The sequence below is a fragment of the Leuresthes tenuis genome, unplaced genomic scaffold (genome assembly GCF_036924035.1).
Source record: "Leuresthes tenuis unplaced genomic scaffold, fLeuTen1.0.hap1 SCAF_1, whole genome shotgun sequence".
In the NCBI taxonomy this organism is placed as follows: domain Eukaryota; kingdom Metazoa; phylum Chordata; class Actinopteri; order Atheriniformes; family Atherinopsidae; genus Leuresthes; species Leuresthes tenuis.
The window spans coordinates 5,771,827-5,798,081 of record NW_027325355.1 but is presented as its reverse complement, the minus strand read 5'-3'; the positions used below and the strand labels follow the sequence as shown (position 1 = coordinate 5,798,081).

At 41.6% G+C, this 26,255-nt stretch overlaps 2 protein-coding genes, 1 long non-coding RNA gene and 1 other non-coding gene across 7 annotated transcripts in view; 3 read left to right on the top strand and 1 right to left on the bottom strand.

The window, feature by feature from the left end:
• Positions 1-26,255, bottom strand: part of LOC140295535 (NLR family CARD domain-containing protein 3-like) — a 173,162-nt gene that overhangs the window by 36,442 nt on the left and 110,465 nt on the right. The gene's annotated exons all lie outside the window — the stretch shown is intronic.
• On the top strand, positions 1,560-1,678 carry LOC140280165 (5S ribosomal RNA). The gene has a single exon (XR_011909389.1). It is a non-coding gene; the product is annotated as a 5S ribosomal RNA (ribosomal RNA).
• Positions 5,578-6,845, top strand: LOC140317870 (uncharacterized). The gene is made up of 3 exons (XR_011917814.1): positions 5,578-5,714; positions 6,528-6,638; positions 6,720-6,845. It is a non-coding gene; the product is annotated as an uncharacterized lncRNA (long non-coding RNA).
• The window catches only part of LOC140290739 (NLR family CARD domain-containing protein 3-like), a 49,162-nt gene continuing 35,027 nt past the window's right edge, over positions 12,121-26,255 (top strand). For 2 of the 4 annotated variants that reach the window (XM_072379480.1, XM_072379403.1), the window contains exons 1-10: positions 12,121-12,432; positions 13,265-13,375; positions 13,460-13,561; positions 14,596-14,666; positions 15,315-15,599; positions 16,541-16,609; positions 17,612-19,406; positions 21,574-21,747; positions 23,054-23,215; positions 25,487-25,660. In XM_072379480.1, the coding sequence (XP_072235581.1) occupies positions 13,308-13,375; positions 13,460-13,561; positions 14,596-14,666; positions 15,315-15,599; positions 16,541-16,609; positions 17,612-19,406; positions 21,574-21,747; positions 23,054-23,215; positions 25,487-25,660 (2,900 nt within the window). In that variant the 5' untranslated portion in view covers positions 12,121-12,432; positions 13,265-13,307. The remainder of the gene's footprint in view (positions 12,433-13,264; positions 13,376-13,459; positions 13,562-14,595; positions 14,667-15,314; positions 15,600-16,540; positions 16,610-17,611; positions 19,407-21,573; positions 21,748-23,053; positions 23,216-25,486; positions 25,661-26,255) is intronic. The other 2 variants (XM_072379590.1, XM_072379533.1) reach the window with 2 other exon arrangements.

The window sequence follows — 26,255 nt, the reverse complement described above, 5'->3', positions numbered from 1 at the left end:
GAAACCTTAACAGTTATCTATCAGCTCACCTATAACGGCGGCGCAAAGATCCTCCAAGAGCAAAACACAAAATCACTCCACTAACGGAGGGCTATGAAACTAAAACAATTAACAACGCAAAAGCTCCGCTAACGGAGATGATTAAAAGATTACAACAAAGATCCCTCCAAAAAACAGAGGAACAAAACCAGGCTGTGAAACTGAGCGTAATAAAACTAAAGCTATGGATAAAGAATAAATTACAACAAAGGATACGCTCGACTGCAGGCTGAAGGAAGCTGTGGCTGTGGAACAAAGAGGCGAGGGTGAGGCTCATGGTGGAAACAACACACTGGCACAAGACAAGGGAGACACAGACTATTAGAGCACAAGAGGAGCCAAGGAGAACAGCTGGAAACACTTTGGAATCAGGGAAGACAATCAGACGCAGACACAGGAGGAAGGGCAAGGTACCTGAAAGGAGAGGGACGTTAGTGACTTCAAAATAAAACAGGAAATGACGAGACAAGACAAGAATCAAAACTTAAATCGTGACAGATTTCTTTTAAAAAGAATCAGAGGTTTAAAAATACTTTTGACAGTAAAATTGCACATTGGAAAACAACTTAGACCCCAAAAAGTGACCAAAGTCCGACTGTGTTTTAAGTACTTGAGGGAACTGAAAAAATGACATTAACATTAACTATCATGGCACAAGAAGCTCTGACAATGAACACATTTTCTTAAAGTCCATGTGTGTGAAATGTTGGGATAATCTGTGTTTATCTTTGAGTCACCTTCAAATGAAGAGAAGTTACAACATGAACAAGGGAACCCAGAGAAGGATGCAAGATTTGGATAGCAAGCATTTCCCAGCTGGTTGGCTATTGTCATGCTTCCTGAGCGATTTACACAAGTCAAACAAATTCCCAACATCTGACACTGAAAAACCTCATTTATCCTCCTCTCTGCGTCAGACACATTCATGCTGCGTTCACTGAAAAAACGTTATTTCCACGTTGCAAATTTGAAAGTCCGGCCAAAATGCCATCCTGTCAACTTGGTGAAAACGGAAAACTCGTGCTACAACATTTCAAATGTGGGACTTTCAAAGTAATTAGGCTTTGGAACTGTAAAAAGGTTTTAAGAAAATCACAGGACTATGGTGGGAAACCGCCCAAACTCGCTTTAACCATGGCCCGAACAGGCCAACGTTAGGCCTGTTTGAGTCACCGTAACAAATATCTATTATATAGCTGCTTGAACCATATGTTTCTTCTAGTTTTTCACCTAATTGGCTTGAGAAGCTGATGCTGATCCTGCACATGTTCTTCTCTCTCGTGTTGGTTCTCTGCAGCTGAAAGTGAGACTCTCAGATAACTTAGTGTCTGTCGACCTCTTCTGTTCCCTGTGTGTAGTTTTGTGTTCAGCGTCACACAGAGAGACCGAGGCTGCTTAGTTAGATGAAATCATCACAAATTGCTAATTTTTAAACAGTTACATTATATTCTAGAAGTCAGAACACAGTGATAGATGTTGTTTCAGCATCTATATAAAGCTGATTTGTGACTGATTCTCTCGCTTACGGCCATACCACCCTGAACACGCCCGATCTCGTCCGATCTCGGAAGCTAAGCAGGGTCGGGCCTGGTTAGTACATGGATGGGAGACCGCCTGGGAATACCAGGTGCTGCAAGCTTTTTACACCTGCAGGAGGCGCTGTTGCTCACTCAACACGGACAGCTTCTTGACATACTTCACATCAGGAAGGAAATCACTCAAATAAATTCACTTTTCAATCTTTGTCAAACACTGGAAATGAGCGCACACATAAACCTCATTTAGGTCACTCTGTCATATCATCTTCCAGCACTGCTCTGCTCACAGTGACTTCATCTGTCTCAATTCTTCTGGAGGAGTGAGGTTTTAGATGCAGAACTTTTACTGGGAGTTGAATATTTCTCAGTGTGGCATCAGTGCTTGTAAAGGATCTACACCACTGTCACCTTTTATAAGTGAATTATAAGCTAAAGGCTTCCTCTTTGCCCCAGGTTAGGGCTAAGCTGATCCGGGTCAGGGGTTAAGTTGCACCGTCTGGGGGTGAACTGACCATCAAACTGAATCTAAATCAAAGCCATAAGAAATTTCAACCATAACTTACCTCTTTGAAAAACTGATTTAAAAGTCCATTATTGTTTTGTAAGTGGTCATATTCATTTTCTTCAGGATAACTTCACATTAAATCTGATAAAAAAAATGTCATTAAAGTTGGAATCTTCCCTGAAACAGAAATGCTGAAGTGGAATGAATGAATAAATGTCCCCAAAACTTTCCATCCTTCCACTTTCTTTAAATCATGGTTTCAGGGGGACTGGAGCCTATCTGTCACAGAAACTCCTCAACATTCCAGCCTAATAACAAGTCTGAAACTAAAGCAAAAACTGCAGCCCCAAATGAACATTGGCATGATATCGGCTGTGTCAAATGCAAAAGCAGTCCCTGTTTCCCTTTTTGGAACTCATCCTTTCTAAGGACAAAGTTAAATGTATGAGGATCAAACACAACAAGTACCTGGGACATGTCAACAGATCCAGGAAATCCAGGAACCAGCAAACTGAGAGCCAAAGAGAAACTGAGGCGTCTGCCAACAAATCAGCAGCAGCTGAAGCTGATCAACTTCCTGATGTGTCATAAGGTGATCACATGTTTCAACTAAAGACATCAGATAGACATGGCTTTAACAGCTGCAGACCAATATCAATACTTTCACAGTTTGTTCAGAAACTAGATAGTTTTATTGAAAACAACAGCTTATTGAATGAGAGTCAATATGGGTTCGGTTCAAATAGGTCTACAGCTGCAGCAATAATGAAGGTGACAGAAGAAATCCCAACTGGAACGGACAGAAAGAAGTTTACCATATGAACCATTCATTGAGCTGAAGAAAGCTTTTCACACTATTGATCATTCAATATAACTTTCAGAGTTAAATAGCTTTGGTGTGAGAGGAGTTGCTTTAAAGGGGAACTCCTGTATTTTAAAACCTGGACCTTATTTCTGGCATGAAATACGTTTCATCTACTCACAGAAGAGTTTGGCGAAAGTCGGCGTCCTTCGGGAGCTATTTAGAAAACTCGCAATCAGCGTATATCCATATAATGGAGTTAATGGGATGATGCAGCCTCTAAATAAGGCATTATCTGTCTTTATTTCACCAATACTTTAAGAAAAATGAATGAACAAACGTGTACTATAGCTCTGTTAGTTCATAGGTGCTGTTATGTGGCTACTTGCGGCTATAGGAGAGCTAACGGAGGGATTTCTACACAGGCCCTCTACTGGGACAACCAATTTAACCAATTTAAAACAAATGTGTATCTCAGCTGCAGGAGTCAAACTTTGGAATTCTCAACATAATGATTTAAAAGGTTTTTCAGATGTTTCCCTGTTCAAAAAAATGTATGAGGAGAAAACAATTGGACATTAAACAAGACATTAGACAGTGGAAGGAGCTGCACCCATCTGTCCCAGACAGCCCTGATGGGAGCAGGCTGGTCAGATCTTTCTCTGGTATCTCTGTTGTCAAATCTGAGGACTCTTGATATCATTTGAAAGGTCTGAAGTGACATTGTTACTCGAAAATATTTCTTCCTGTCGATGCATCCCAGAGACGATCAGTGGCCTCATTGCAGGATCTGTGCACTCCAGCAAAAAGAAGAAGCATCCAGGTGTTCCTCATCAGTGTCTTTCCACATGTTGCCATGGACTTTTGTTCCTTCAAGGTTTGACTCTTTTTAATGGCATAAATAGCTCAAAACATGTGTTGATGTCACTGATTCTGGTCACAGCAAACCCTGTGATTCCAGGAGTCATTTTGATGACATCTGCAGCAGCTGCCCTGCCATCATGTACATCATGAGGTACTGAGCTCCAACACATCTTACCATTTTTGGACTTGAGTCTTTCAGCAGGAGCAGCTTCAGCACCGGTGACCTCCTCATCAGATGAGTGTCTTCTGGATGATATTCCACTTTGTCTTCCTCCTCAGAAACCTGCTCATCCGTATCTCCATGCTGCTCTGTGTCCTCTCCCTCATTTTCACCAGAAATATGATGCAGAACGTCTCTCACTGAGAATCTTCTTTTCATTTTGGCATGCTGCACATTGGAGATGTGCACTCTGCAGGTCACCAACTCCACACTGAACTGAGCTCACATGTGTGGACATGCCCGTCTTTGCTTGTTCTGTTTCTGTGCAGGTAAACTGGATAACAAGGCAAACTGAGAATCCCCTAAAGCTCACATGATGAGGAGAGGAGCTGGCTGTCAGTGTGTTGGCTGACAGTGCCCTGATGATGTCAGCGTTGGCTCTAATTATTGCTTTCTAATCTTATTTTTGTAACTGGGACGAAACCGACCCGAACAACACAGAAGTCATAATTTCAGCCTGAGCTTTTTACAATTTAGTTTTATTTTGGTTCCTGACAATAGATAAATCAACTCCAGTTAACTGTAAATATGAAAAACTGTGGTATTCATGTCTCATCCCATCATCACCATTACAGCACCGCTGCTGGAGCTGATACAGACACACAGGAGACTTCTAACATTTTATCAGTATCAGTTTTACACAGACAGCTGGATCCAGGATGACTCTGATTGCTGTGCAGACCTGAGAGATGTCACCTTGATGTGTTCACAGTTTGTCACATGATGACAGATGTTGTCTCCCTGCACACATCTGGTGCATCTGTCGCAGCACTAAAACTACAGAGCTCCTGCACAGTACAAATCCCAGTCTAAACCGTCGTTTTGATATATTTTCTGGTGATTATCAGCGACTTATTCTGTTCCATCACTGTGAGTCTTCCCAACATTAGGACTGCTTTCAGCCTACATGGATGGGACAGTAATGGGTGGTGTTTCCATCAGCCGGTGACAGACATAACAACAAAATAACGAGACAGAGACGAAGAGACTGAGCGTGGCGTCTGTGACAAGAAGAGTCAGAAACTAATGACATGGATGAAAGTGAACTCTGCTCACAGTGTAGATTCAGAGCAGGAAGTTAGTCCTCATCCATCACTGTGTTTAACTGTTTGAAGCTGTCGGCTGGAAGAAGGATTCTTGGCAAATGTGTTGACAGTGTAGATTATCTTCAGTAATTCCTTCTTCATCCAGTTTAAAATCACAGAGATATAAGATTCCTCAGATCAGATGATGATCCGGACATTCTTGCATTAGCTCTCTGATCTCAGTGAGACTTCCTGGTTGAATAAAGGTGATGATGTGAGGTTCAGTTAGCTTTGCATTCACAGAGCTGTGGAAATTTCCCTTAAAACAGGTTACTTTGTACTTTTAGACCAAAAAGGTACATTTCAGAACCCGTACTTTTTAAGTTGAAGCAGAACTTTTATTTTTGACAAAGTATTTTAGTTAATTTTTTACAAAAGTAGATGTGCCTCTACTTAAAAAGAGGTTCTGTGTACTTTAGCAGCCCCTGAAGGAGAGTCAGAAATCATCAGTCACACCTGAACACACCTGAGTGTGTCATATAAAGCTGACCTCTGATCACTTTAAGACTCTTTTATGCTTTGCAGAGTTTCAGAGTGACGGCAGCCTGCAGACACAGAGGACTGATGTCGGAGAAGCAGCAGAGGATTTCCTCTTCTTCCACACAGACCTGGTCCAGACAGCAGAGAGCTGCAGAGGGAAGAAGTTCATGGAAGAAGCTGAGTAAGTGACACTTCACATTCATTTAACAAAGTCTCCGAGCAGAGAGAGATTTCCTCTGCTGATGAGACACAAGTCATGTGAGCTGAGAGTAAACAGCAACAATCAGTGTGTGTTGATGAGGAGCTGCAGCTTGTTACCAACATGAAATGTTTCCCACTCAGTCTGCTGCTGTTTTCTCCTCCAACAGAGGAACTCTGACTGGAATGTGCTGTTCACTGACACTCTGTTCATCACTGCTCTCTGAACACACTCACAATAGAGTCCTGACATGAGATCCAGATTAATCCTGGACTCTGATCCTGTTGGACTCTGATACTCAACCTGTTTTATGAAGGATCATAATTAAGGTGTGTCTGGAGCCTCTGTGTGTGATCATGTGGACTCATCAGTGGGTGAATAATATTTAACACAGAGGAGTGAGCGCTCCCTGGTGGTTCCTGTCAGACTGCAGTGATCCTGCAGGATGGATTTCTGGAGTCCTGCTGCTACTTATCTACAGTGGAGCTGTTCATGTCAGTTCAGTCCTGCATTCAGCCCATCAGTGTTTCAGATATCAGATTTATCATCATGCTGCAGGTTCAGATAATCAGTGTGTGTCAGTAAATGGAAATGTTTCATCATCATCATCATCATCATCATCATCATCATCATCATCATCATCATCATCATCATCATCATCATGATGTCTGTGCTGCTCCATGCCTCCCTCTAGTGGACTGGTGGAAGAACAGCAGCTGATCTTTTTACAGCCCAAATGATGGAGAGGAGGATTTGAGTTGATGTGCAGATGAATGATTTGTGTTTCCTCTGCAGATGAAGGTAGAAAGTGTGTGTGAGCTGATGTGAATTCAGCAGCATGGATCAGTGTGAGGACACTAAAACCACTCTGTGTGGGGAACATGAGAGCCAGAGCAAAGCTCAGAGGTGAGATGACCTCTAACTGTCCATGACTCTTCTCCATGTCAGAGCTCAGCACTCACATCACCAAACCACCTTTATTCACAGGAACCAACCTGAACCTGAACCTGAACCTGAACCTGAACCTGAACCTGAACCCAGCTGTGTCTCCTTTAAGAGCAATGAGTCAATGGATCTACCTCTTTACATCAAATCAGACCAACATCCATCCTTTCAGAGGTGAGCTGAGTGTAAATGTTGTAACAGAGTAAAATGTAGCAGAGTCCGTTTGAACAGTTTTTATTCCAACATGTGTTTAATGTGAGCTCAGCTCTGTTTCACATCCATTTCTCCATTGTATTGGAAACTAGAAAATTTCTGAAGAAATTTTGATGGGTGCCCAGCTGCTGCCCGTCTTCTGCCCGTCCACACACAGACACAGAGAAGCTGGTAGTTGCCAGTCAAGCATTATATGATCATAATCCAGTCTTAAATATGAGATTCAGGCTTGTTCTGGTGAAATCTGCCTGCTTTAGACACATAAGGCCCGGTTGATCTGTTCAGAATAATGGAGAACATATGAGTGAATGCGCGCTATCGCGCGCATTTGTGTCGTCAGGGGCTGCCATGAAGCTGTTAATCTGTTCAGATTAAAGGAAATTTATGAGTTAGTGCGCGCTATCGCGCGCATTTGTCTCATCAGGGGCTGGCATGAACCTATTAATCTGTTCAGATTAATGAAAAACATGAGTTAGTGCGCGCTATCGCGCGCATTTGTCTCATCAGGGTCTGGCCTGAACCTATTAATCTGTTCAGATTAATGGAAAACATGAGTTAGTGCGCGCTATCGCGCGCATTTGTCTCATCAGGGGCTGGCATGAACCTGTTAATATGTTCTGAATAATGGAAAACATGAGTGAACACAGGCTGGCATAAAGCTTTTATAATAGGGCCGCCATGTTGTTTCAAAAGGCCTGAAATGTCTTTTTGAAAGGAGCTGGAGCTTTAAGAAAGAAAAGTAGCTGAATGGGATTAGTTGAACATGCTCAAAAAGCTGAATCTAGTGGAAATTTATCAGAAATCAAGTGATTAATAGTTAAAATGGCTTCAGTGTAATATACAGCAGGGAGTGGAAGAGTGATGTCATCAGTGATAGCAATGTTTGTCAACAGCTGCAGCTCTCTCCCTGTATAACCTGCAGAAATTGCATGACCTCCTGTGAGAAAACCGGAAGAGCGAGGAAAATAATTTGAAGACCGTAAGAAGCAGAAGGCTTGGAGGAACGCGGCAATGTAGTTTTTATTTCAATGGAGTGAAAAAAATTTAAACGGCAGCAGGTTGAACACAGTTGAACCTGTCTCTGGCGTTCCACCAAATTTCCATTGGAGTTAGTGAGAGAAATTGAAAGGTTTCTCTCGCTTCAAGGCTCATAGCTGAAATTCTGTAAATGTGAGCTATTTAGTAGTTACATCAGCTGGAAGAGGACAAGTGTACCTACATTTTAAGGTATAATTTGTTTGTCTGAGGTAAACAGCATGAAAGTTAGAGGCATTTGTTTGAATATCAGAAAAAGTTCAAATGATCAGTCTGCCACTCTAATCTTCTCATTCATAAAAATCAAGAAGGAGCAAAAATGTTCATGTTTTTTTAAACTGTCATATTTCACAATTGGCTTAATATTTGAAAAAGCTGTATAATCACATAATAGCTGAATGTCTTGTGAACATTTTAAAGTTTGAATGATGTCTCTGTGATACCGTATGGCTGAGTTACTGCCCTCTAAAATAGGACAGTTTGGGGCTCGTTGAGTCTGGCCTCCTAATTAGTTGCTGTGGGCAACAGCTGCACGTGCCCACTGACAAATCTGCACCTCACTTTGTCCCCTTAAAATCATGGGGTTTTCATTTTGAGGAAGAAATCTGGAACAAACGGTTGCTGTTCGAAAAGTAGAAGTCGTATCCGAATAATTCTTTCACCGTGAGCGCCAGAAGGGACGGGGGAAGCCAGCGGTGTCATTTTTATTCTTCTAACCCCCGTGGCTCCTTTATTATGGCAGTTTTAAAATTATTTTTCCGACTGATTTCAGGCCTCGCCCGTTTTATAATGGGATTTAATGTTCTCTCTCTGCGCTCAGAGGGGATTTGTGAGAAATCTGTGAGGCAAAAATCATTTTTTAAAGATTTGTAGAGTGAGGATTAGAGTGGGAGCCAGAAAATTAGCTCCTCTGGACACCTAAAACGTAAACTGCCGTTGTGTCAAAGCCGTATAAGCTATTAACAAGCCCTTTACACCGGTTAAAGCTGAGTCTTTCCTGTCACACACAAACTTTGAATGATGTGTGTGTGACCTTGTATGGCTGAGTTCAGAAGCCTCCAAGGGGACCTTCGCTGTGGGACGAGTAGCGCGCCGAAAAACGTGACGGAAGCGGGAGAATAATAAGCTGCAGACATTCAACACTTTTCTCACCATGAATTCGGGTCATTCTTCTACATTTTCAGCACAATCAAACAGTAAGATGTTTACGGGTTCTGTTAATCTCCTCAAACACAGTCATCGTGAAATAAATAAGGCATGCTGTGTGAAACACAACAAGTTTCAGAGGTGTCAGAATACTTTTAAAGCTTCAAACTTAAGCAGGAACATGTTGTAGAGGGAGTGTTCAGCCAGGTCATCTGTTTCAGTCCTATTCATGCTCAGATGGACAGAAAATGCTCTCTTTCTATCCACCATCAGTGATGTTAATGAGCATGTTCCCTCCTCCATCTGATTGTTGCTTAAGAGTCAACATGACCAGTCTGCCTGATACCAAAGCAGGATGCCTCCAAGTCCCAGACTGGCTGTGAGATGGTCAGTTACCATTCTGACCTCCATCATGATCCCTACCTAATGTGAGAAAACTGCTCAGTGAGGCATGATGGAGGAAATATGCAGATGATGGCTGATAGGAGTCAGGAGTGAGAGTAAGACTGATGAAACTGTTCATTCATTTCAAAACAAATCAGAAATGTTACAACAAGGTTACAAGCTGCTGTTAAACTCAGAGATATAGATGAAATCAGATCCTGTTGCTGCTCCTCCCTCCTACCTGTCCTGCCCCCATCAGGGGTGGAGCTCTGACTGATTCCAGCAGCAGCTCACCTGTGTCTCAGTCTGTGGAGCCTCGTCTTCTTCAACACTTGGTTTGAACAAACTGTGAGTCTGAACTTTGTCTTCAGTAACTTTCCTGTTTGTTTCTGCTCTGTAATGTTTGGGGAACATGTTCACTTCTTATTTCAGCTCCAGTTTGATCACTGTTGAGTTTGAAGATAAATCTGCATGATTATCATTTACATTGTTATTGATTAGAAACATAATGTGATTTATTTGTTTTATTCACAAAATAAATCCCATTGTGTTTTAATTTGTGGGACTAACTGTGGTTTCTTCCATTAAAGTCGGACACAGAAACTCATTGCTCATTCAGAGAGAACGGCAGAATAAATGTTTTCGGATCAGTTTGTTGTTCAGGAACTTGGAGATGTGTTTTAACATGAACTCCACTGGTCAGACAGGTTTTATCAGTCCTCACTCCATCACAGGGGAACTCTGCTCTGACTGGTTCCAGGAAGCAGCTCACCTGTGTCTCAGTCTGTCGAGCGGAGACTCTTTTCCTTCTTTAGCTCTGAACAATCTGTAAGTTCAGACTTTCCTGTTTGTTTCTGCTCTGTAATGTTGGAGAACATGTTCACTTCTTATTTCAGAGCAAACGTTGATCAGTTTGTGTTTGAAAACAAATATAGATGATTATCAGATTATTGATTAACTGGAATCAAACAACAAGATATTTTTTTTATTTGTTTCCTTCTCAAACAAACTGCTTCATGTTTTTATTTCCTGGAATCAAAGTGTCGTCTCCACCTTTAAAGTCAGAAAGAGCAGCTTCCTGTCAGACCTTCCGTTATGAAGCTGTGATGCAGTGTATGTATGAAGGGGTTTAGTGTTCATTGTGGTTCAGTCTTTTCACTTCCTGCATTGTGCTGCAGGATCCAGTTGGACCAATCAGAACCTGCAGTGTGGGATTCTGCTGCTCTTTCAGTCAGACTTCACATTCAGACAGAAATAATTCTTTAAATCATCCTTTAGTTTCTATTGTTGATATTTATTCATTACTTTCAGAGCACAAATGCTGCTGTTTTTCAGGTGTCTGCAGGAAAAAAAAAGAGGAGATGTTTAAGATCAGGGGCTGCATGCATAAAAACTCTGTAAAGAGCTGCTCCTGCTGATGAAAATCTAACCAAATTATTGGAATGGTTGAAAATGAAAGAGTAGATCCTACTAAAGATAAAATTTATTCAGCAACATGTTAACCCTTAAAAGGAAGGAGGATTTGAGTTGATGTCAGGGGCGTCACTAGGTCTTAAGGACAGGGGGGGCTTAGCCCCCAGAGAGGAACAGGATGTGAGTGAACGTAGCGCACGAGCACAAAACTTCACAAACAGCTAACGTAGACTGAGAAATAATTAATTATTATTTCAGTCCGTTTCTTTAATACAGTACAAAAACTATCACAGGTTTGCACAGTAACAGCATATTTACAGCATTAACAAGAAACAAATGGCTCCAATTGCGAGTTACTTGGTGGATGGAAGCAAAGAATTCCGTCTGTTTTTAAGGGTGACAAATGGCTCTATCACTCTGTTGTGACTCAGAGGCTGAAGCTCGTCTTTTTCAATTGACATGACTGCAAGACTGTAAAGTCTTTTCTGACCCATTGTTTGAGGCAGGCAGGAATGCAGCCGACGCAGTGCACTACAGGACGTTCCACATGAGCAGCTGCCCACAGGCACTGTTAGGGATGGTTGCCTTCAGAGAGGGAAACATGTCTGTAATCTGAGACAATAAGAAGGAGGGTTTGAAAGAGGAGATGAAGCATCTGAAGCTGTCAGACTCCTCCTCCTCTGACTCAGTCTGAGAACAATGTGGAGTTAAAGAAAACACAGGCATCTGTTTTAAAGGACTCACTGATGTTATGACTGGAAATCCAAAAATGGTATGAACTGTCCACAGTAAGTTTTAAAAAAGCAGATGGAAAGTTAATTTTTTTACAGATTCTAAGATTGTGGAAAGTCTTTGTGAAGGATTTATCCCCCTATAACACCCACTGAGCAGAAGTCCAGCTGAATGCATCTGACAGTGCTGTAATAGGTTAACTACAGACCAAATCAGACTTAGCAAAGAATCATATTTCAGAACAACACTGGCTTGTTGATTGGCAGATACAGTCACTGCAGAACTTTATCTGAGCTTTTCTAGGATTTGTAGCTTTTACCTGAGCAAAGAGCATCCACTGTAAGCCCAGCCCGCAGTGTGCTGAATTCTGGCTGTTAGCACAGCATCTGGCTCAGTTTCTGAGTGTTTGTCTGGTTCTGTAACTTCATGTGTTGGAAGCAATAAACTATATTTACTCTACTTAAAGAACTTTAGCTTTCCTCAACAATTTTCATGTTTCAACTTTACATTTCTTCCTTTTCAGAGGAGATCAGTGAATCTTTTATTGCTCTGCATCTCTTCACAGAAACGCTTGTTAAGGCATCACAGAAACTTATTGTGACCTTCAGAGACTTGTTGCTGCTGTTCAGCTGAAGGTAAACCTGGATTAGGAACGTTTTCAATTTTAAGTCCTCAGTTAATCAAATTCATGGGCTGGAAAAATGAGTTGAGCTGAGGATGACTTTACACACAGTGATGTTATGTTCTGGGAGAGGCCGGATCTGATTGATGCTGCATTCCAGCCTCATCTGCTTTGACTCTCTGATGACAACAGAACGGTTTCCTGTAACCTGTAAGCTGTTTGTTTTTGCTCTGTAATGTTTGGGGAACATGTTCACTTCTTATTTCAGAACAAACTTTGATCACTTTTGAGTTTTAAGACAAATCTGCATGATTATCAGATTATTGATGAACTGGAATCAAACAACACGATGATCAGCTGATGATGTTTGTTTTCTACATGAAGAACTGATCTTCATAGAATGAAACCATCAGCTCCTCCATTACAGTCAGACACAGCAGCTTCCTGCTGCTTCCTGTGTCACCTTTCAGAATAAAATAACATGACTGTCAGTTAAATGTGTCTGACTGTAGTCAGTTATGAAGCTGTGTGCAGCTCTGATGGAACATATAATCCACTAATATTGTCTAATGATGAAATTAAGTAGATTCAGATGTTCTGTCTACTTTATGGGTCAGTTTGTGATGTTTTATTCAGATTTTTCCTTTGTATGGGAGTAATAATCCTTCATTTTTGTTTCTTTTTGTTTGTTGAATTCAACTAAAAGTTAAAAAGTTTCATTCAAGTTTTTATCAGGGACATTTTATTTGTACTTTTAAACATAAGATGGAACCTGCAGACAAAGATGGAACCTTCCCATGGTAGAATGTTCTATTATTAACAGTATATTAGTCAGTTTCTGGTTCAGACATTAAATCAGCTGATCTCCGTCCTGTTTCATGTCAGTAAATGTACGTAATGGTCCATCATCATCATGAGTGTGCTGGGTGGTAGCTCCATGCCGGACTGATGGAGGTACAGCAGCTGCTCTTTTTACAGCCCAAATGATGGAGAGGAGGATTTGAGTTGATGTGCAGATGAATGATTTGTGTTTCCTCTGCAGATGAAGGTAGAAAGTGTGTGTGAGCTGATGTGAATTCAGCAGCATGGATCAGTGTGAGGACACTAAAACCACTCTGTGTGGGGAACATGAGAGCCAGAGCAAAGCTCAGAGGTGAGATGAGCATCTCTAACTGTCCATGACTCTTCTCCATGTCAGAGCTCAGCACTCACATCACCAAACCACCTTTATTCACAGGAAGCAACCTGAACCTGAACCAAGCTGTGTGTCCATGAAGAGCGATCTGTCAATGGGTCGCGAGGGTGACTTCAAATCAGACCAACATCCATCCTTTCAGAGGTGAGCTGAGTGTAAATGTTGTAACAGAGTAAAATGTAGCAGAGTCAGTTTGAACAGTTTTTATTCCAACATGTGTTTAATGTGAGCTCAGCTCTGTTTCACATCCATTTCTATGTTCATATGTGAAGCGGTGTGTGTTGGATGTTTTCCACAAACCTCTGCATGTTCAGTCTCATCTGAGGAGAATTAAAATGTCCTGTATTTATTGTACCTATCTCATGTATTTATTACATCGCTTATATTAATAAAAAACAAATGTAGGACATAAATAAAATAAACTGCAAAGTGGAACTGTTGCTGGTATTTTTGTGGCAGTATTAGGTCACATTTGTTGGACAGCACTGTCACACATTGAGTGGTGTCGCCGGCCGTCGACAAGTATGAGGGGAATGATTGATCTACCCATCATTCCTGTTAGCGAGAAAAGTAAACAAGACAAACGTCGTAATGGCATCAAAAATAAGTTATATTAGTGGAAAAGCAGGAGAAAAAGAAATTGGAGGAAGAAAAACGCTCTAAGGATAAAGTTAAGGCATGTGTTGGTGATGTGGGCCGGACAGCTGGAGGAGTAACATTTTGTTTGTTTATTTGTCCTGCTAGCTAGCTTCGGATAAATGTTATGTACCTGGCTAGGATTTGTTCATTACAAACTCAGCTTTAGTGTTTGCTTCATGAAAGTTTGCTTATATAAAATGAATATGTCACATATGTCACAGACAATAGTCTGTCCTGCCATTGGACTGACTGACTGACTCCAGACTAGCAGGGAGGGAGGGCCTGTTGTTGTTGTCCTGCTCTGTTGTTGTTCAGTTGTCTCGACTTAAAACTATTGACGTTATTTTATCATTATTTAGGATTAATTTACTAAGTTTGGTGTGTTATTTATAGGCCTATAGGCCTATTTATACTCAGATTGGCTTCATGGTGAAATATTTGAAAACTTCTTCACACACTCTTGTTACATACTTAGTAATTTAGTTTTGCATCAGTTTTTTTAGTTTTTGTTGCATTATAGAGACCTTTTTTTTCTTCAGAGCAAAGATGGAGACACTTGTGGAGCACCTGGAGGGCCCTCCAACCCAGGCAGCTCCACCACCTTCAGCAGGTAGGAGTCCAACAGGTTCTGCATGGAGACATCAGTGAGGCAGAGACACATGATGCTCAAACTGACCAAATCACAGCCCTGCTTGTTTCTTTGTGGGTCCTTAAGCCTTCAGTTAGCAGTAACTGTTAATCTGGTTGAATATAGAACAAACCATTTCTGATCAAGATATCTTTGTTCTGAAACATGGACAACAGCTATGACTCTGAGAGTCTGGAAGGTTCATAAAACCAAATCCAACCAAATTTACCCCAATTTTTGGAATACTTTGATGTTCAGCCTTTTATATCATGATCATATTGTTTACATTAACACTCTGGTCCCATTTGCTCACTTGGTTTGAGTGTGTGGTATTAGGAAGAAACACTTCTTGGGAAATCTTCCACACAGACCGAGCTCCTCTTCCCTCAGCCTCACAGGTATATGATATCCCCTTATCAACAAAAGCATGATGAAAGCTATGTTCATGACATCATTCATCACTGACTGTCTCTCTGGGCTCCTGCTTCCAATTATCCAGCACTTTACTGTGTCAGCTTTCAAAATGTACATGAACCCCTGAAGTATTCATGATTAATTATTTTTTACATTTCAAGAATTTACTGAAAAGACCAAAGTTTATGTGAGATTCATGTCTATGACATCTTGCAGAGAGCGAACTCAAAAGAATACGAATGGAGTTTGTGACGAGGGTCCCAGCAGAAATCCTCAAGCAGCTGCTTGATGCCCTCTTAGCAGATGGTGTCTTCAGTGATTTGGAGAAAGAAGCAATAATCGAGAAGAACCAGAACAGAGCAGATAAGGCACGAAGACTCATCGATGATGTAAGAAGAAAAGGAGAGGAAGCCTGCAGGAAGATGATGGAACATCTTCAAAAATTAGATCGTACACTTTCCTCTCAGCTGCGTTTGTTATCTGGCCCATCAGCACAAGAAGGTAAAGCCACATATTTCTGTAATAAGGGCTTATATCTTTATATTCAGTTGTATTGACAAGATTAGTCTTTTGGACTAATAATTGAAACTTCTCTTAAAGAGCTGACATCCATGAGGGTCCTTTAAGACCAAGTGTGACATGTGCTTAGCCTGAGTTCAGCACACTGGAGGCAAAGTACAGAGCATAATAGACACATTATTTTGTTGTTGGCAGGCAGGAAGCTATTGGTTGGTATGTGTTGTAGGCTATATGCAGTCAATAAGGAGGGTTAATCTGTCATGTTCCCATTCATGTTGCACCCCTGCACTGACAGTGATTCTGTGGGTGCAGGAGGGATCTTTGCTAATAATTCACCCACACAACCAGCTTGTCCTCCAGTTTTGCCTTGACTTGCACTTTTCACAGTGACAAACCATAATTGCACAATGCAAGCCGTTGAAGTGAATGGGTTACAGAGTGAAGTGGTGGGATTGTCTTATGACGTCTGAGAAGGCCATTAGTAGGGGAGCAGTGTCATTTTTACAGACTTAAACCAACACCAATTCAGATCCTGCTGGAAACCATGGAGGATTTGGGAGAACAGGAGCTAAAACATTTCCACTGGTACCTTCAGAATCCTGAGTTACTGGATGTATTTGAAGCCATCAGAAAGTATCGTCTGGAGAAAGCAGAAAGACTGGATACAGTGGATGTGATGGTTGAGATGTATACCATTGAACATGTTACATTTTAAACAAGATCAAGATGAATAAAGGTTAGTCAGAGGAAGAACAAAGTATTAAAAAGTATGTGTGGAGCACACAGACGATGTTTTACAGCATGTATCAAACACTAAAAGCTTTACTTTGAAAGTTCAAACTTTGCGGCTCGTTGATTCCACACAGTTGTTATGTGAGGAGGAATTCTTTATGATTGATTTCAGATTAACTTTCCTCCAACAGGACAAGCATCACAGAATGTGTTGGACCTGTCGGCTGGAGCAGCTACATCAGCTTCATCAGCATCAACAGGTATGTGATGTCGGCAACTCAGAAAAACAAGAAGCCAATCTGATGAGTTACAATAGAGGAAGAGCCTCTGCTCTGTGTTATTTGTGCAGATATGGCATGACCACTGTTGAAATGGAATGGAATCACTTGAACTATATTCCTGTCAGAGAAAAGTGTGAACAGGACAGAAATGATTCAACACAAGATGGCCTCTCAGAAACATTGTGTGTTCTGCAGTGACTCTTCCATCTAAGGCCACAGATGGAAGCAAACAGCACTTTCAGATGCTCTCACTGTATGGGTCAAAGCTTCAGATTTCACTTTAACTCACTTGTAACTTGTGGTATCATGTGATAAATGAAGGTGATGTACACATTTTATCGTTGTTTCCACAGAGTTCACTTTCTTTTAATTGTTCCCACCTACAGGGCGTTTGAATGATTCTATATGAACTTGAACATTAAGATTTAATTTGTGTAATATCAGTGAAGAATAAACACATTCTTTCATTCCCCGAACTGATAAAACATTATGAGATTAATCTGAAATGATGAAACAGCAGCTTCATTTGCAGTAAATTCAATTCAATTCAATTCAATTCAATTTTATTTATATAGCGCCAGATTACAACAATTGTCATCTCAAGGCACTTAAGTAATATAGTCCAATTCAAGCCAATTGGAATTCAATTCATTGTAATCATAATCCAATTAATTCATATAGAGCTAATTCAAAAAATTAATATCCTAGCTAAGGAAACCAACAGATTGCACCGAAAGTTGTCTTCAGTCCAATCTCCCGTCCTGAGCGTGCCTGTGGCAACTGTGGAAAGGAACGACTCCCTTTTAACAGGAAGAAACCTCTGGCAGAACCAGAACCAGATAAATAAGACAAACATTTGAAAGAGGCACATTACAGTCACAAAACACATGAACTCCTTACATGGAGTTTGATGACTTATTTTTGACACGATAAACTGCTTAATGACAGAAAAATAATTGTATGTGTTTTTCTGTCTTTCAGAGGCTCTTCACAGGTGTCAGCCTAAACTTAAATCTGCTCTGAAGAAGAAGTTCCAGTGTGTGTTTGAGGGGATTTCTAAAGCAGGAAACCCAACCCTTCTGAATCAGATCTACACAGAGCTCTACATCACAGAGGGAGGGACTGGAGAGGTCAATGATGAACATGAGGTCAGACAGATTGAAACAGCATCCAGGAAAGCAGGCAGAGCAGAAACAACCATCAGACAAGAAGACATCTTTAAACTCCCACCTGGAAGAGTTGAACCAATCAGAACAGTGATGACAAAAGGAGTGGCTGGCATTGGGAAAACAGTCTTAACACAGAAGTTCACTCTGGACTGGGCTGAAGGCAAAGCCAACCAGGACATCCAGTTCATGTTTCCATTCACTTTCAGAGAGCTGAATGTGCTGAAAGAGAAAAAGTTCAGCTTGGTGGAACTTGTTCATCACTTCTTTACTGAAACCAAAGAAGCAGGAATCTGCAGCTTTGAAGAGTTCCAGGTTGTGTTCATCTTTGACGGTCTGGATGAGTGTCGACTTCCTCTGGACTTCCACAACAAGGAGCCCCTGACTGATGTTACAGAGTCCACCTCAGTGGATGTGCTGCTGACAAACCTCATCAGGGGGAAACTGCTTCCCTCTGCTCGCCTCTGGATAACCACACGACCTGCAGCAGCCAATCAAATCCCTCCTGACTGTGTTGACATGGTGACAGAGGTCAGAGGGTTCACTGACCCACAGAAGGAGGAGTACTTCAGAAAGAGATTCAGAGATGAGGAGCAGGCCAGCAGGACCATCTCCCACATCCAGACATCACGAACCCTCCACATCATGTGCCACATCCCAGTCTTCTGCTGGATCACTGCTACAGTTCTGGAGGATGTGTTGAAAACCAGAGAGGGAGGAGAGCTGCCCAAGACCCTGACTGAGATGTACATCCACTTCCTGGTGGTTCAGGCCAAAGTGAAGAAGGTCAAGTATGATGGAGGAGCTGAGACAGATCCACACTGGAGTCCAGAGAGCAGGAAGATGATTGAGTCTCTGGGAAAACTGGCTTTTGAGCAGCTGCAAAAAGGAAACCTGATCTTCTATGAATCAGACCTGACAGAGTGTGGCATCGATATCTCAGCAGCCTCAGTGTACTCAGGAGTGTTCACACAGATATTTAAAGAGGAGAGAGGGCTGTACCAGGAGAAGGTGTTCTGCTTCATCCATCTGAGTGTTCAGGAGTTTATGGCTGCTCTTCATGTCCATCTGACCTTCATCAACTCTGGAGTCAACCTGATGGAGCAGCAAACAACCCACTGGTGGCCTAAATGGTTCAATGAACCATATGTAAAACATCTCCATCAGAGTGCTGTGAACAAGGCCTTACAGAGTCCAAATGGACACCTGGACCTGTTCCTCCGCTTCCTCCTGGGTCTTTCCCTGCAGACCAATCAGAGTCTCCTACGTGATCTGCTGACACAGACAGGAAGTAGCTCACAGACCAATCAGGAAACAGTTGATTACATCAAGAAGAAGATCAGTGAGAGTCTGTCTGCAGAGAGAAGCATCAATCTGTTCCACTGTCTGAATGAACTGAATGATCGTTCTCTAGTGGAGCAGATCCAACAGTCCCTGAGTTCAGGAAGTCTCTCCACAGATAAACTGTCTCCTGCTCAGTGGTCAGCTCTGGTCTTCATCTTACTGTCATCAGGAAAAGATCTGGATGTGTTTGACCTGAAGAAATACTCTGCTTCAGAGGAGGCTCTTCTGAGGCTGCTGCCAGTGGTCAAAGCCTCCAACAAAGTGCTGTGAGTACAAACATAGATACATTTCTTTTTAAATACATTCTATACTTATTAACTGGAAAAAAACAGCAGAATCAGCATTAAACTCAGTTTCAAATTAACTTTAGTTTATCTACAGTGTCAGTTCACAACAAAATATCATCTTACAAGTGATATGAGATGATACTTTGTTGGAAATAGAAACTCAGCAGTTCTTCTGAGGAAGAACATGGTGACAATTATTTTTCAATTTTAGAGTCAATTTGTTTCATTGATTAATTAAAGGAGTTTATTTGCTCCCATATCATTAGTTAGTTACTTCGTGTCACGGCCCTTTGGGTGTCTTTCGGGGCCTTGTGTGGGTATGTTTCTTTATCTCCCCTCAGATCCTGAGCTGACTGGAGCACTGGGCTCTGATTAGTGCAACTCAGTGCAACGTCGTTCTGTGAGGTAGTGATTAAAAGCTCTGTCCCTGTCCCTTTGGGAGAGGCTTGCTCCTTGAGGACAGCAGCGTATATTGGGTTCTGTTGGCATTACCTTTTGGTTTTGAAGTTTTGCACCATACAACACACTGACAGCACATTTTCCATGTACAACATCACTGCAACTAATTGCCACTCCTCACAGTTACTCTTTTGTTGCATATTCAGTTTAGTTTTGGACTTGGATTACTTTAATAAATAAAATACTTGTTTTGTAAACCTTAAAACCGTGTGCTTCCTCCTTTTTGATGTGGCCTTTGAGCCAGGTCGTGTCACCTGACTTCAATCAGGTGTCTAAGTGATTTTTTTTTATAAACAGATGCCTGTAGATGACTACAATCAGGATCTCCAAACTGCTCACCAAGTCTGAGTCCAAATGTTAAAATGGCATAAAAAAGGATATTTTACAGCATTTTATCGACTAAATTTAGAAGCTCTCCAAAAACAGCTCCACACAGTCCACAGAAATGTTGCTGTTTTTCTCTGATATTTCCTCCCCAGACTCCTCAGAGTCATGATGACTGCATGTTTTCAGTATGTCTGGAAAATGAACAAGAATACTCAGGAATACTGTCTGAAATTCAAAAGCAGAGGACATTTAATTATCCTGCAGAAAGGGAACATTTACATACAGGAGCTGTGATGCAAATGTTCAAAGATACAGAGTTCTCAGGAGGCTTTTATAGGGTAGAGAAGACGGATGCTTGCGTCTATGCATGAGACATTTCCTTCTGTCCTGCAGGGAGCAGATAGTGGTGTTGATACCGCCAAGGTAGGTGACCTCTGAGTGCAGCTATTAATCTCATGCATACGTCAACATAAGCTGTTACACAGAAGCAGAAATGATTATGTGGGCATAAAGGATCAGAATATTTCTATCACAGAACATCCTGAAGTGTAGATTTAGTTTTGCTGTCTGTTTTGTCTGTTTTGAACACGAGAAACTCTAACAAATGAATAAATAAATAACCAAAGTGCAGTTTAAGTCTTTTAAATGTACTTTTCTGTGGGAACTTTTCAAAGTGAGTCGATGTAAGAGAAAAACAAGTTGTCCTTTATGTATTGATTTCTTGGAAGAAATGTGTGTCAGTCCTACAGAAAGCATGGCAGCCTGCAGAGTGACAGACAAAGGCTGCAGCTACAGAGCCCTTTTCAGCTAGGGTTAGAGTGAAGTTACATGAAGTATTTCCACATACTATGCTGGAGTTTAAAGCTTTATTGAGTGAACAAGGGGATCAAAAAGACAAGATACACCTGAGGAATTTAGGGCAGAAGGCTCAAAAGAGCCAATCCTTGCTGGATGATGACACTCGACTTTGCATGAAGGAGGGAGGTTGAGTGAGTTCTCCAGAGGCCGAGGGCCTTAACAGCCACATTTGTTCATATGAGCTGATGAAGATAACACAGTGGTGCCGGCAAAACAGCTGACTGTTAGTGTGAGAAGATGCTTTGCTCCCATGGTGTTCTTTGCTGAGCTGAGATCATCACTAACAAAACAGGATGAGCCAAATAACAGCAGAAGATACATCTTTTATTTTCTCCATCTACTGAGCTAAGACAGCACTTGTAGACATTTTCCATCACTTTAATGTAATTAACAAATAAACTGAAACAAACAGTGAAACAGAATTCTTCCACTAATCAAATATGAATGTAGTTTGATTGATCAATGGATCAAGTTATTTCCTTCCATCTCATTTCCTCCTCAGACTGAGTGGCTGTAGCCTCTCAGAGAGAAGCTGTGAAGCTCTGTCCTCAGTTCTCAGCTCCCAGTCCTGCACTCTGACAGAACTGGGCCTGAGTAACAACAACCTGCAGGATTCAGGCGTGAAGCAGCTTTCTGTTGGACTGAAGAGTCAAAACTGCAGACTGGAAACACTCAGGTAAGGATTCATGAACTTTTCAGCTGAGAGCTGATATAATTCTGGCTTAAATGGATGAAAAAACAGCTTCCAGGTATCTTGATCAATGAAAGAGGTTGATCTGTTCTGCCTTTTTATTATCTGGCTTAAATAACTCTGATAATGAAGAGAATGAAATATAACACACAGTTTAAAGAAATACCAAAGTGCTCTTTTACTTTAACTCCTTTCCATTTCTGTAGATTTGTCCTAAAACACAGATCCATTACATACCCAAAGTAAATTAATTTACAGAAACATGAGCTGTTTTTTCCTCTAAATGTGAACATCAAACCTCCTTTAAATGTGGACACACTGCACTGGAACAAAGTTATGATATCTGTATGTTTATTGCACTGAAACGTCTCTTTGATCCAATCTCCCGTCCTGAGCGTGCATGAGGCGACTGTGTAGAGAAAAACTTCCTTTTAACAGGAAGAAACCTCCATCAGAACCAAAACCAGGAAGGGCAGCCATCTGCCTCGACCAGCTGGGGGACAACAAGCACCATAACACCAGGCCAGAGATACCTGCTGAGAAAGAGAAACACAAGTTAATGACAACAATAATGTCATATGAACATGGAGAGAAAAGAGAGCAGAGGGAGGAGAGGTGCATCATGGGAGGTCCCCCAGCAGTCTGGGCCTATAGCAGCATAACTATGGGATGTTTCAGGGTCACCTGAGCCATCCCTAACTATAAGCTTTATCACAAAGGAAAGTTTTAAGCCTAATCTTAAAGGTAGAGAGGGTGTCTTCTTCCTGAAGCCAAGCTGGCAACTGGTACCACAGAGAGGGCCCTGATAACTGAAGGCTCTGCCTCCCATTCTACTTTTTGAAACCCTGGGAACCACAAGTAAACCTGCAGTCTGAGAGAAAGTGCTCTGTTGGGAAAATATCCAACTATGAGATGTTTCTCACTCAGCCCACAGAGTTGCAGCATCAGACAGACTTCAGTCAGTAACTGGATTCTGCTCCTCTGCATGTGAACAGTTACCAGGATGGTGTTCCAGTTAAATGGTCCAGTCAGTCTGCGAGCAAAGCTCCACTCAAATGTGCACGTAACTGTGCTGACTGATACAGTTGCAGAGTCAGCAGAATATCTGTGGAGATGACAGGACTCTGGGGTGTACTGGAAGTCTGAGGTGTGCAGAGTGAAGAGAAACAGTGAGAGTACAGTGAAGAGTGAAATGTTGAAATATTCACAATAATCTAAACATTTGATGACATTCAGCTTCAATTTCAGAGTAGTTCTCTCAGAGTTTCTGTGTTGTTTTGTGTGTCTGCAGCCTGTCAGGCTGTCTGATCACAGAGGAAGGCTGTGCTTTTCTGGCCTTAGCTGTGACCTCCAACCCCTCCCATCTGAGAGAGCTGGACCTGAGCTACAACCATCCAGGAGACTCAGGAGTGAAGCTGCTGATGGCTGCACTGAAGGATCCACACAAACTCAGGTATGGAGAGGCCTGCTTCAGCCACACACAATGTCTGATAGAGGAGGAAGAGCTGGAAACATGTTCTCTGTCCTGCACTCAGCCCTGTGTTTTTGCTTCCTGCTGAGTGTTACATGAACAATCGCACATGTAGGAGCCTTTTTCCTTTGCTCACAGCAGAAACACTGGTTGAACAGAAACAGCAGATATTTGTGGAGGAGGTCTCCAAGGAGAACATCTGCAGGAACAACAGTGAGAAGTGTCTGTTGGTCCTCTGACCCTGGATCAGATACAGAGATGGGTCCAAGACATGTTAGCCTAGCTTAGCTCAAAGATTTATAAAACCCTGTAAATGGAGTCCATGGAGGGGAGAGGGCGGCTGATGATCCTCTTTGCAGTGTTGACCACTTTCTGCAGCATATTCCTGTCTACTTCAGTACAGCTAGCAGACCACACTGAGATGCAGTATGTCCATCCTTTCCATTCCTGTAGATTTGTCCTAAAACACAGATCCATCACATACCCAAAGTAAACTACTTTACAGAAATAAGAGCTGTTTTTTACTCTAAATGTGAGCATCAAACCTCCTTTAAATGTGGACACACTGCACTGGAACAAAGTTATGATATCTGTATGGTTATTTGCTAATGACCCTGACCCTTTTTTAAACGCTTGTGAATTAGACAGATGTGCAGCTTCTGGTTTCCTGCCATTTAACGGGCGACAAAGCCACATAATCTTTTAGTGAATCAGAAGCTGAATATATTTCCCAAACAGACAGAATCCTTCTAAGTGTTACTGGAAGTGAAGAAGACATGTTTGAACACAATGGAAAAATATCATGTTTAAGTTATTTTTATAAACAGATGCCTGTAGATGACTACAATCAGGATCTCCAAGTCCTTGCTGCTCCCCAAGTCTGAGTCCAAATATTAAAATGGCATAAAAAAGGATATTTTACAGCCTTTTGTCAGACTAAATCTAGAAGCTCTCCAAAAACAGCTCCACACAGTCCACAGAAATGTTGCTGTTTTTCTCTGATATTTCCTCCCCAGACTCCTCAGAGTCATGATGACTGCATGTTTTCAGTATGTCTGGAAAACGAATAAGAATACTCAGAATACTGTCTGAAATTCAAAAGCAGAGGACATTTAATTATCCTGCAGCAAGGGAACATTTACATACAGGAGCTGTGATGCAAATGTTCAAAGATACAGAGTTCTCAGGAGGCTTTTATAGGGTAGAGAAGACGGATGCTTGCGTCTATGCATGAGACATTTCCTTCTGTCCTGCAGGGAGCAGATAGTGGTGTTGATACCGCCAAGGCTGTGGGACACTCAGTTCTTAGAGCGGACAGTGGTGATCTCTGAGTGCAGCTATTAATCTCATGCATACGTCAACATAAGCAGTTACACAGAAGCAGAAATGATTATGTGGGCATAAAGGATCAGAATATTTCTATCACAGAACGTCCTGAAGTGTAGATTTAGTTTTGCTGTCTGTTTTGTCTGTTTTGAACACGAGAAACTCTAACAAATGAATAAATAAATAACCAAAGTGCAGTTTAAGTCTTTTAAATGTACTTTTCTGTGGGAACTTTTCAAAGTGAGTCGATGTAAGAGAAAAACAAGTTGTCCTTTATGTATTGATTTCTTGGAAGAAATGTGTGTCAGTCCTACAGAAAGCATGGCAGCCTGCAGAGTGACAGACAAAGGCTGCAGCTACAGAGCCCTTCTCAGCTAGGGTTAGAGGGAAGTTACATGAAGTATTTCCACATGCTAAGCTGGAGTTTAAAGCTTTATTGAGTGAACAAGGGGACCAAAAAGACAAGATAAACCTGAGGAATTTAGGGCAGAAGGCTCAAAAGAGCCAATCCTTGCTGGATGATGACACTCGACTTTGCATGAAGGAGGGAGGTTGAGTGAGTTCTCCAGAGGCCGAGGGCCTTAACAGCCACATTTGTTCATATGAGCTGATGAAGATAACACAGTGGTGCCGGCAAAACAGCTGACTGTTAGTGTGAGAAGATGCTTTGCTCCCATGGTGTTCTTTGCTGAGCTGAGATCATCACTAACAAAACAGGATGAGCCAAATAACAGCAGAAGATACATCTTTTATTTTCTCCATCTACTGAGCTAAGACAGCACTTGTAGACATTTTCCATCACTTTAATGTAATTAACAAATAAACTGAAACAAACAGTGAAACAGAATTCTTCCACTAATCAAATATGAATGTAGTTTGATTGATTAATGGATCAAGTTATTTCCTTCCATCTCATTTCCTTCTCAGACTGAATTGCTGTAACCTCTCAGAGAGAAGCTGTGAAGCTCTGTCCTCAGCTCTCAGGTCCCAGTCCTCCACTCTGACAGAACTGGGCCTGAGTAACAACAACCTGCAGGATTCAGGCGTGAAGCAGCTTTCTGTTGGACTGAAGAGTCAAAACTGCAGACTGGAAATACTCAGGTAAGGATTCATGAACTTTTCAGCTGAGAGCTGATATAATTCTGGCTTAAATGGATGAAAAACAGCTTCCAGGTACCTTGATCAGTGAAAGAGGTTGATTTGTTCTTACTTTTGATTATCTGGCTTAAATAACTCTGATAATGAAATATAACACACACAGTTTAAATAAATACCAAAGTGCTCTTTTACTTTAACTCCTTTCCATTTCTGTAGATTTGTCCTAAAACACAGATCCATTACATACCCAAAGTAAACTACTTTACAGAAATATGAGCTGTTTTTTCCCCTAAATGTGAGCATCAAACCTCCTTTAAATGTGGACACACTTCACTGGAGCAAAGTGATTATATTTGTATGGTTATTGCACTGAAACGTCTCTTTGATCCAATCTCCCGCCCTGAGCGTGCATGAGGCGACTGTGGAGAGAAAAAACTCCCTTTTAACAGGAAGAAACCTCCATCAGAACCAGAACATGGAAGGGCGGCCATTTGCCTCGACCAGCTGGGGGTTGAGAGGTCAGGAAAGAGGGGACAACAAGCACCATAACACCAGGCCAGAGATATCTGCTGAGAAAGAGAAACACAAGTTAATGACA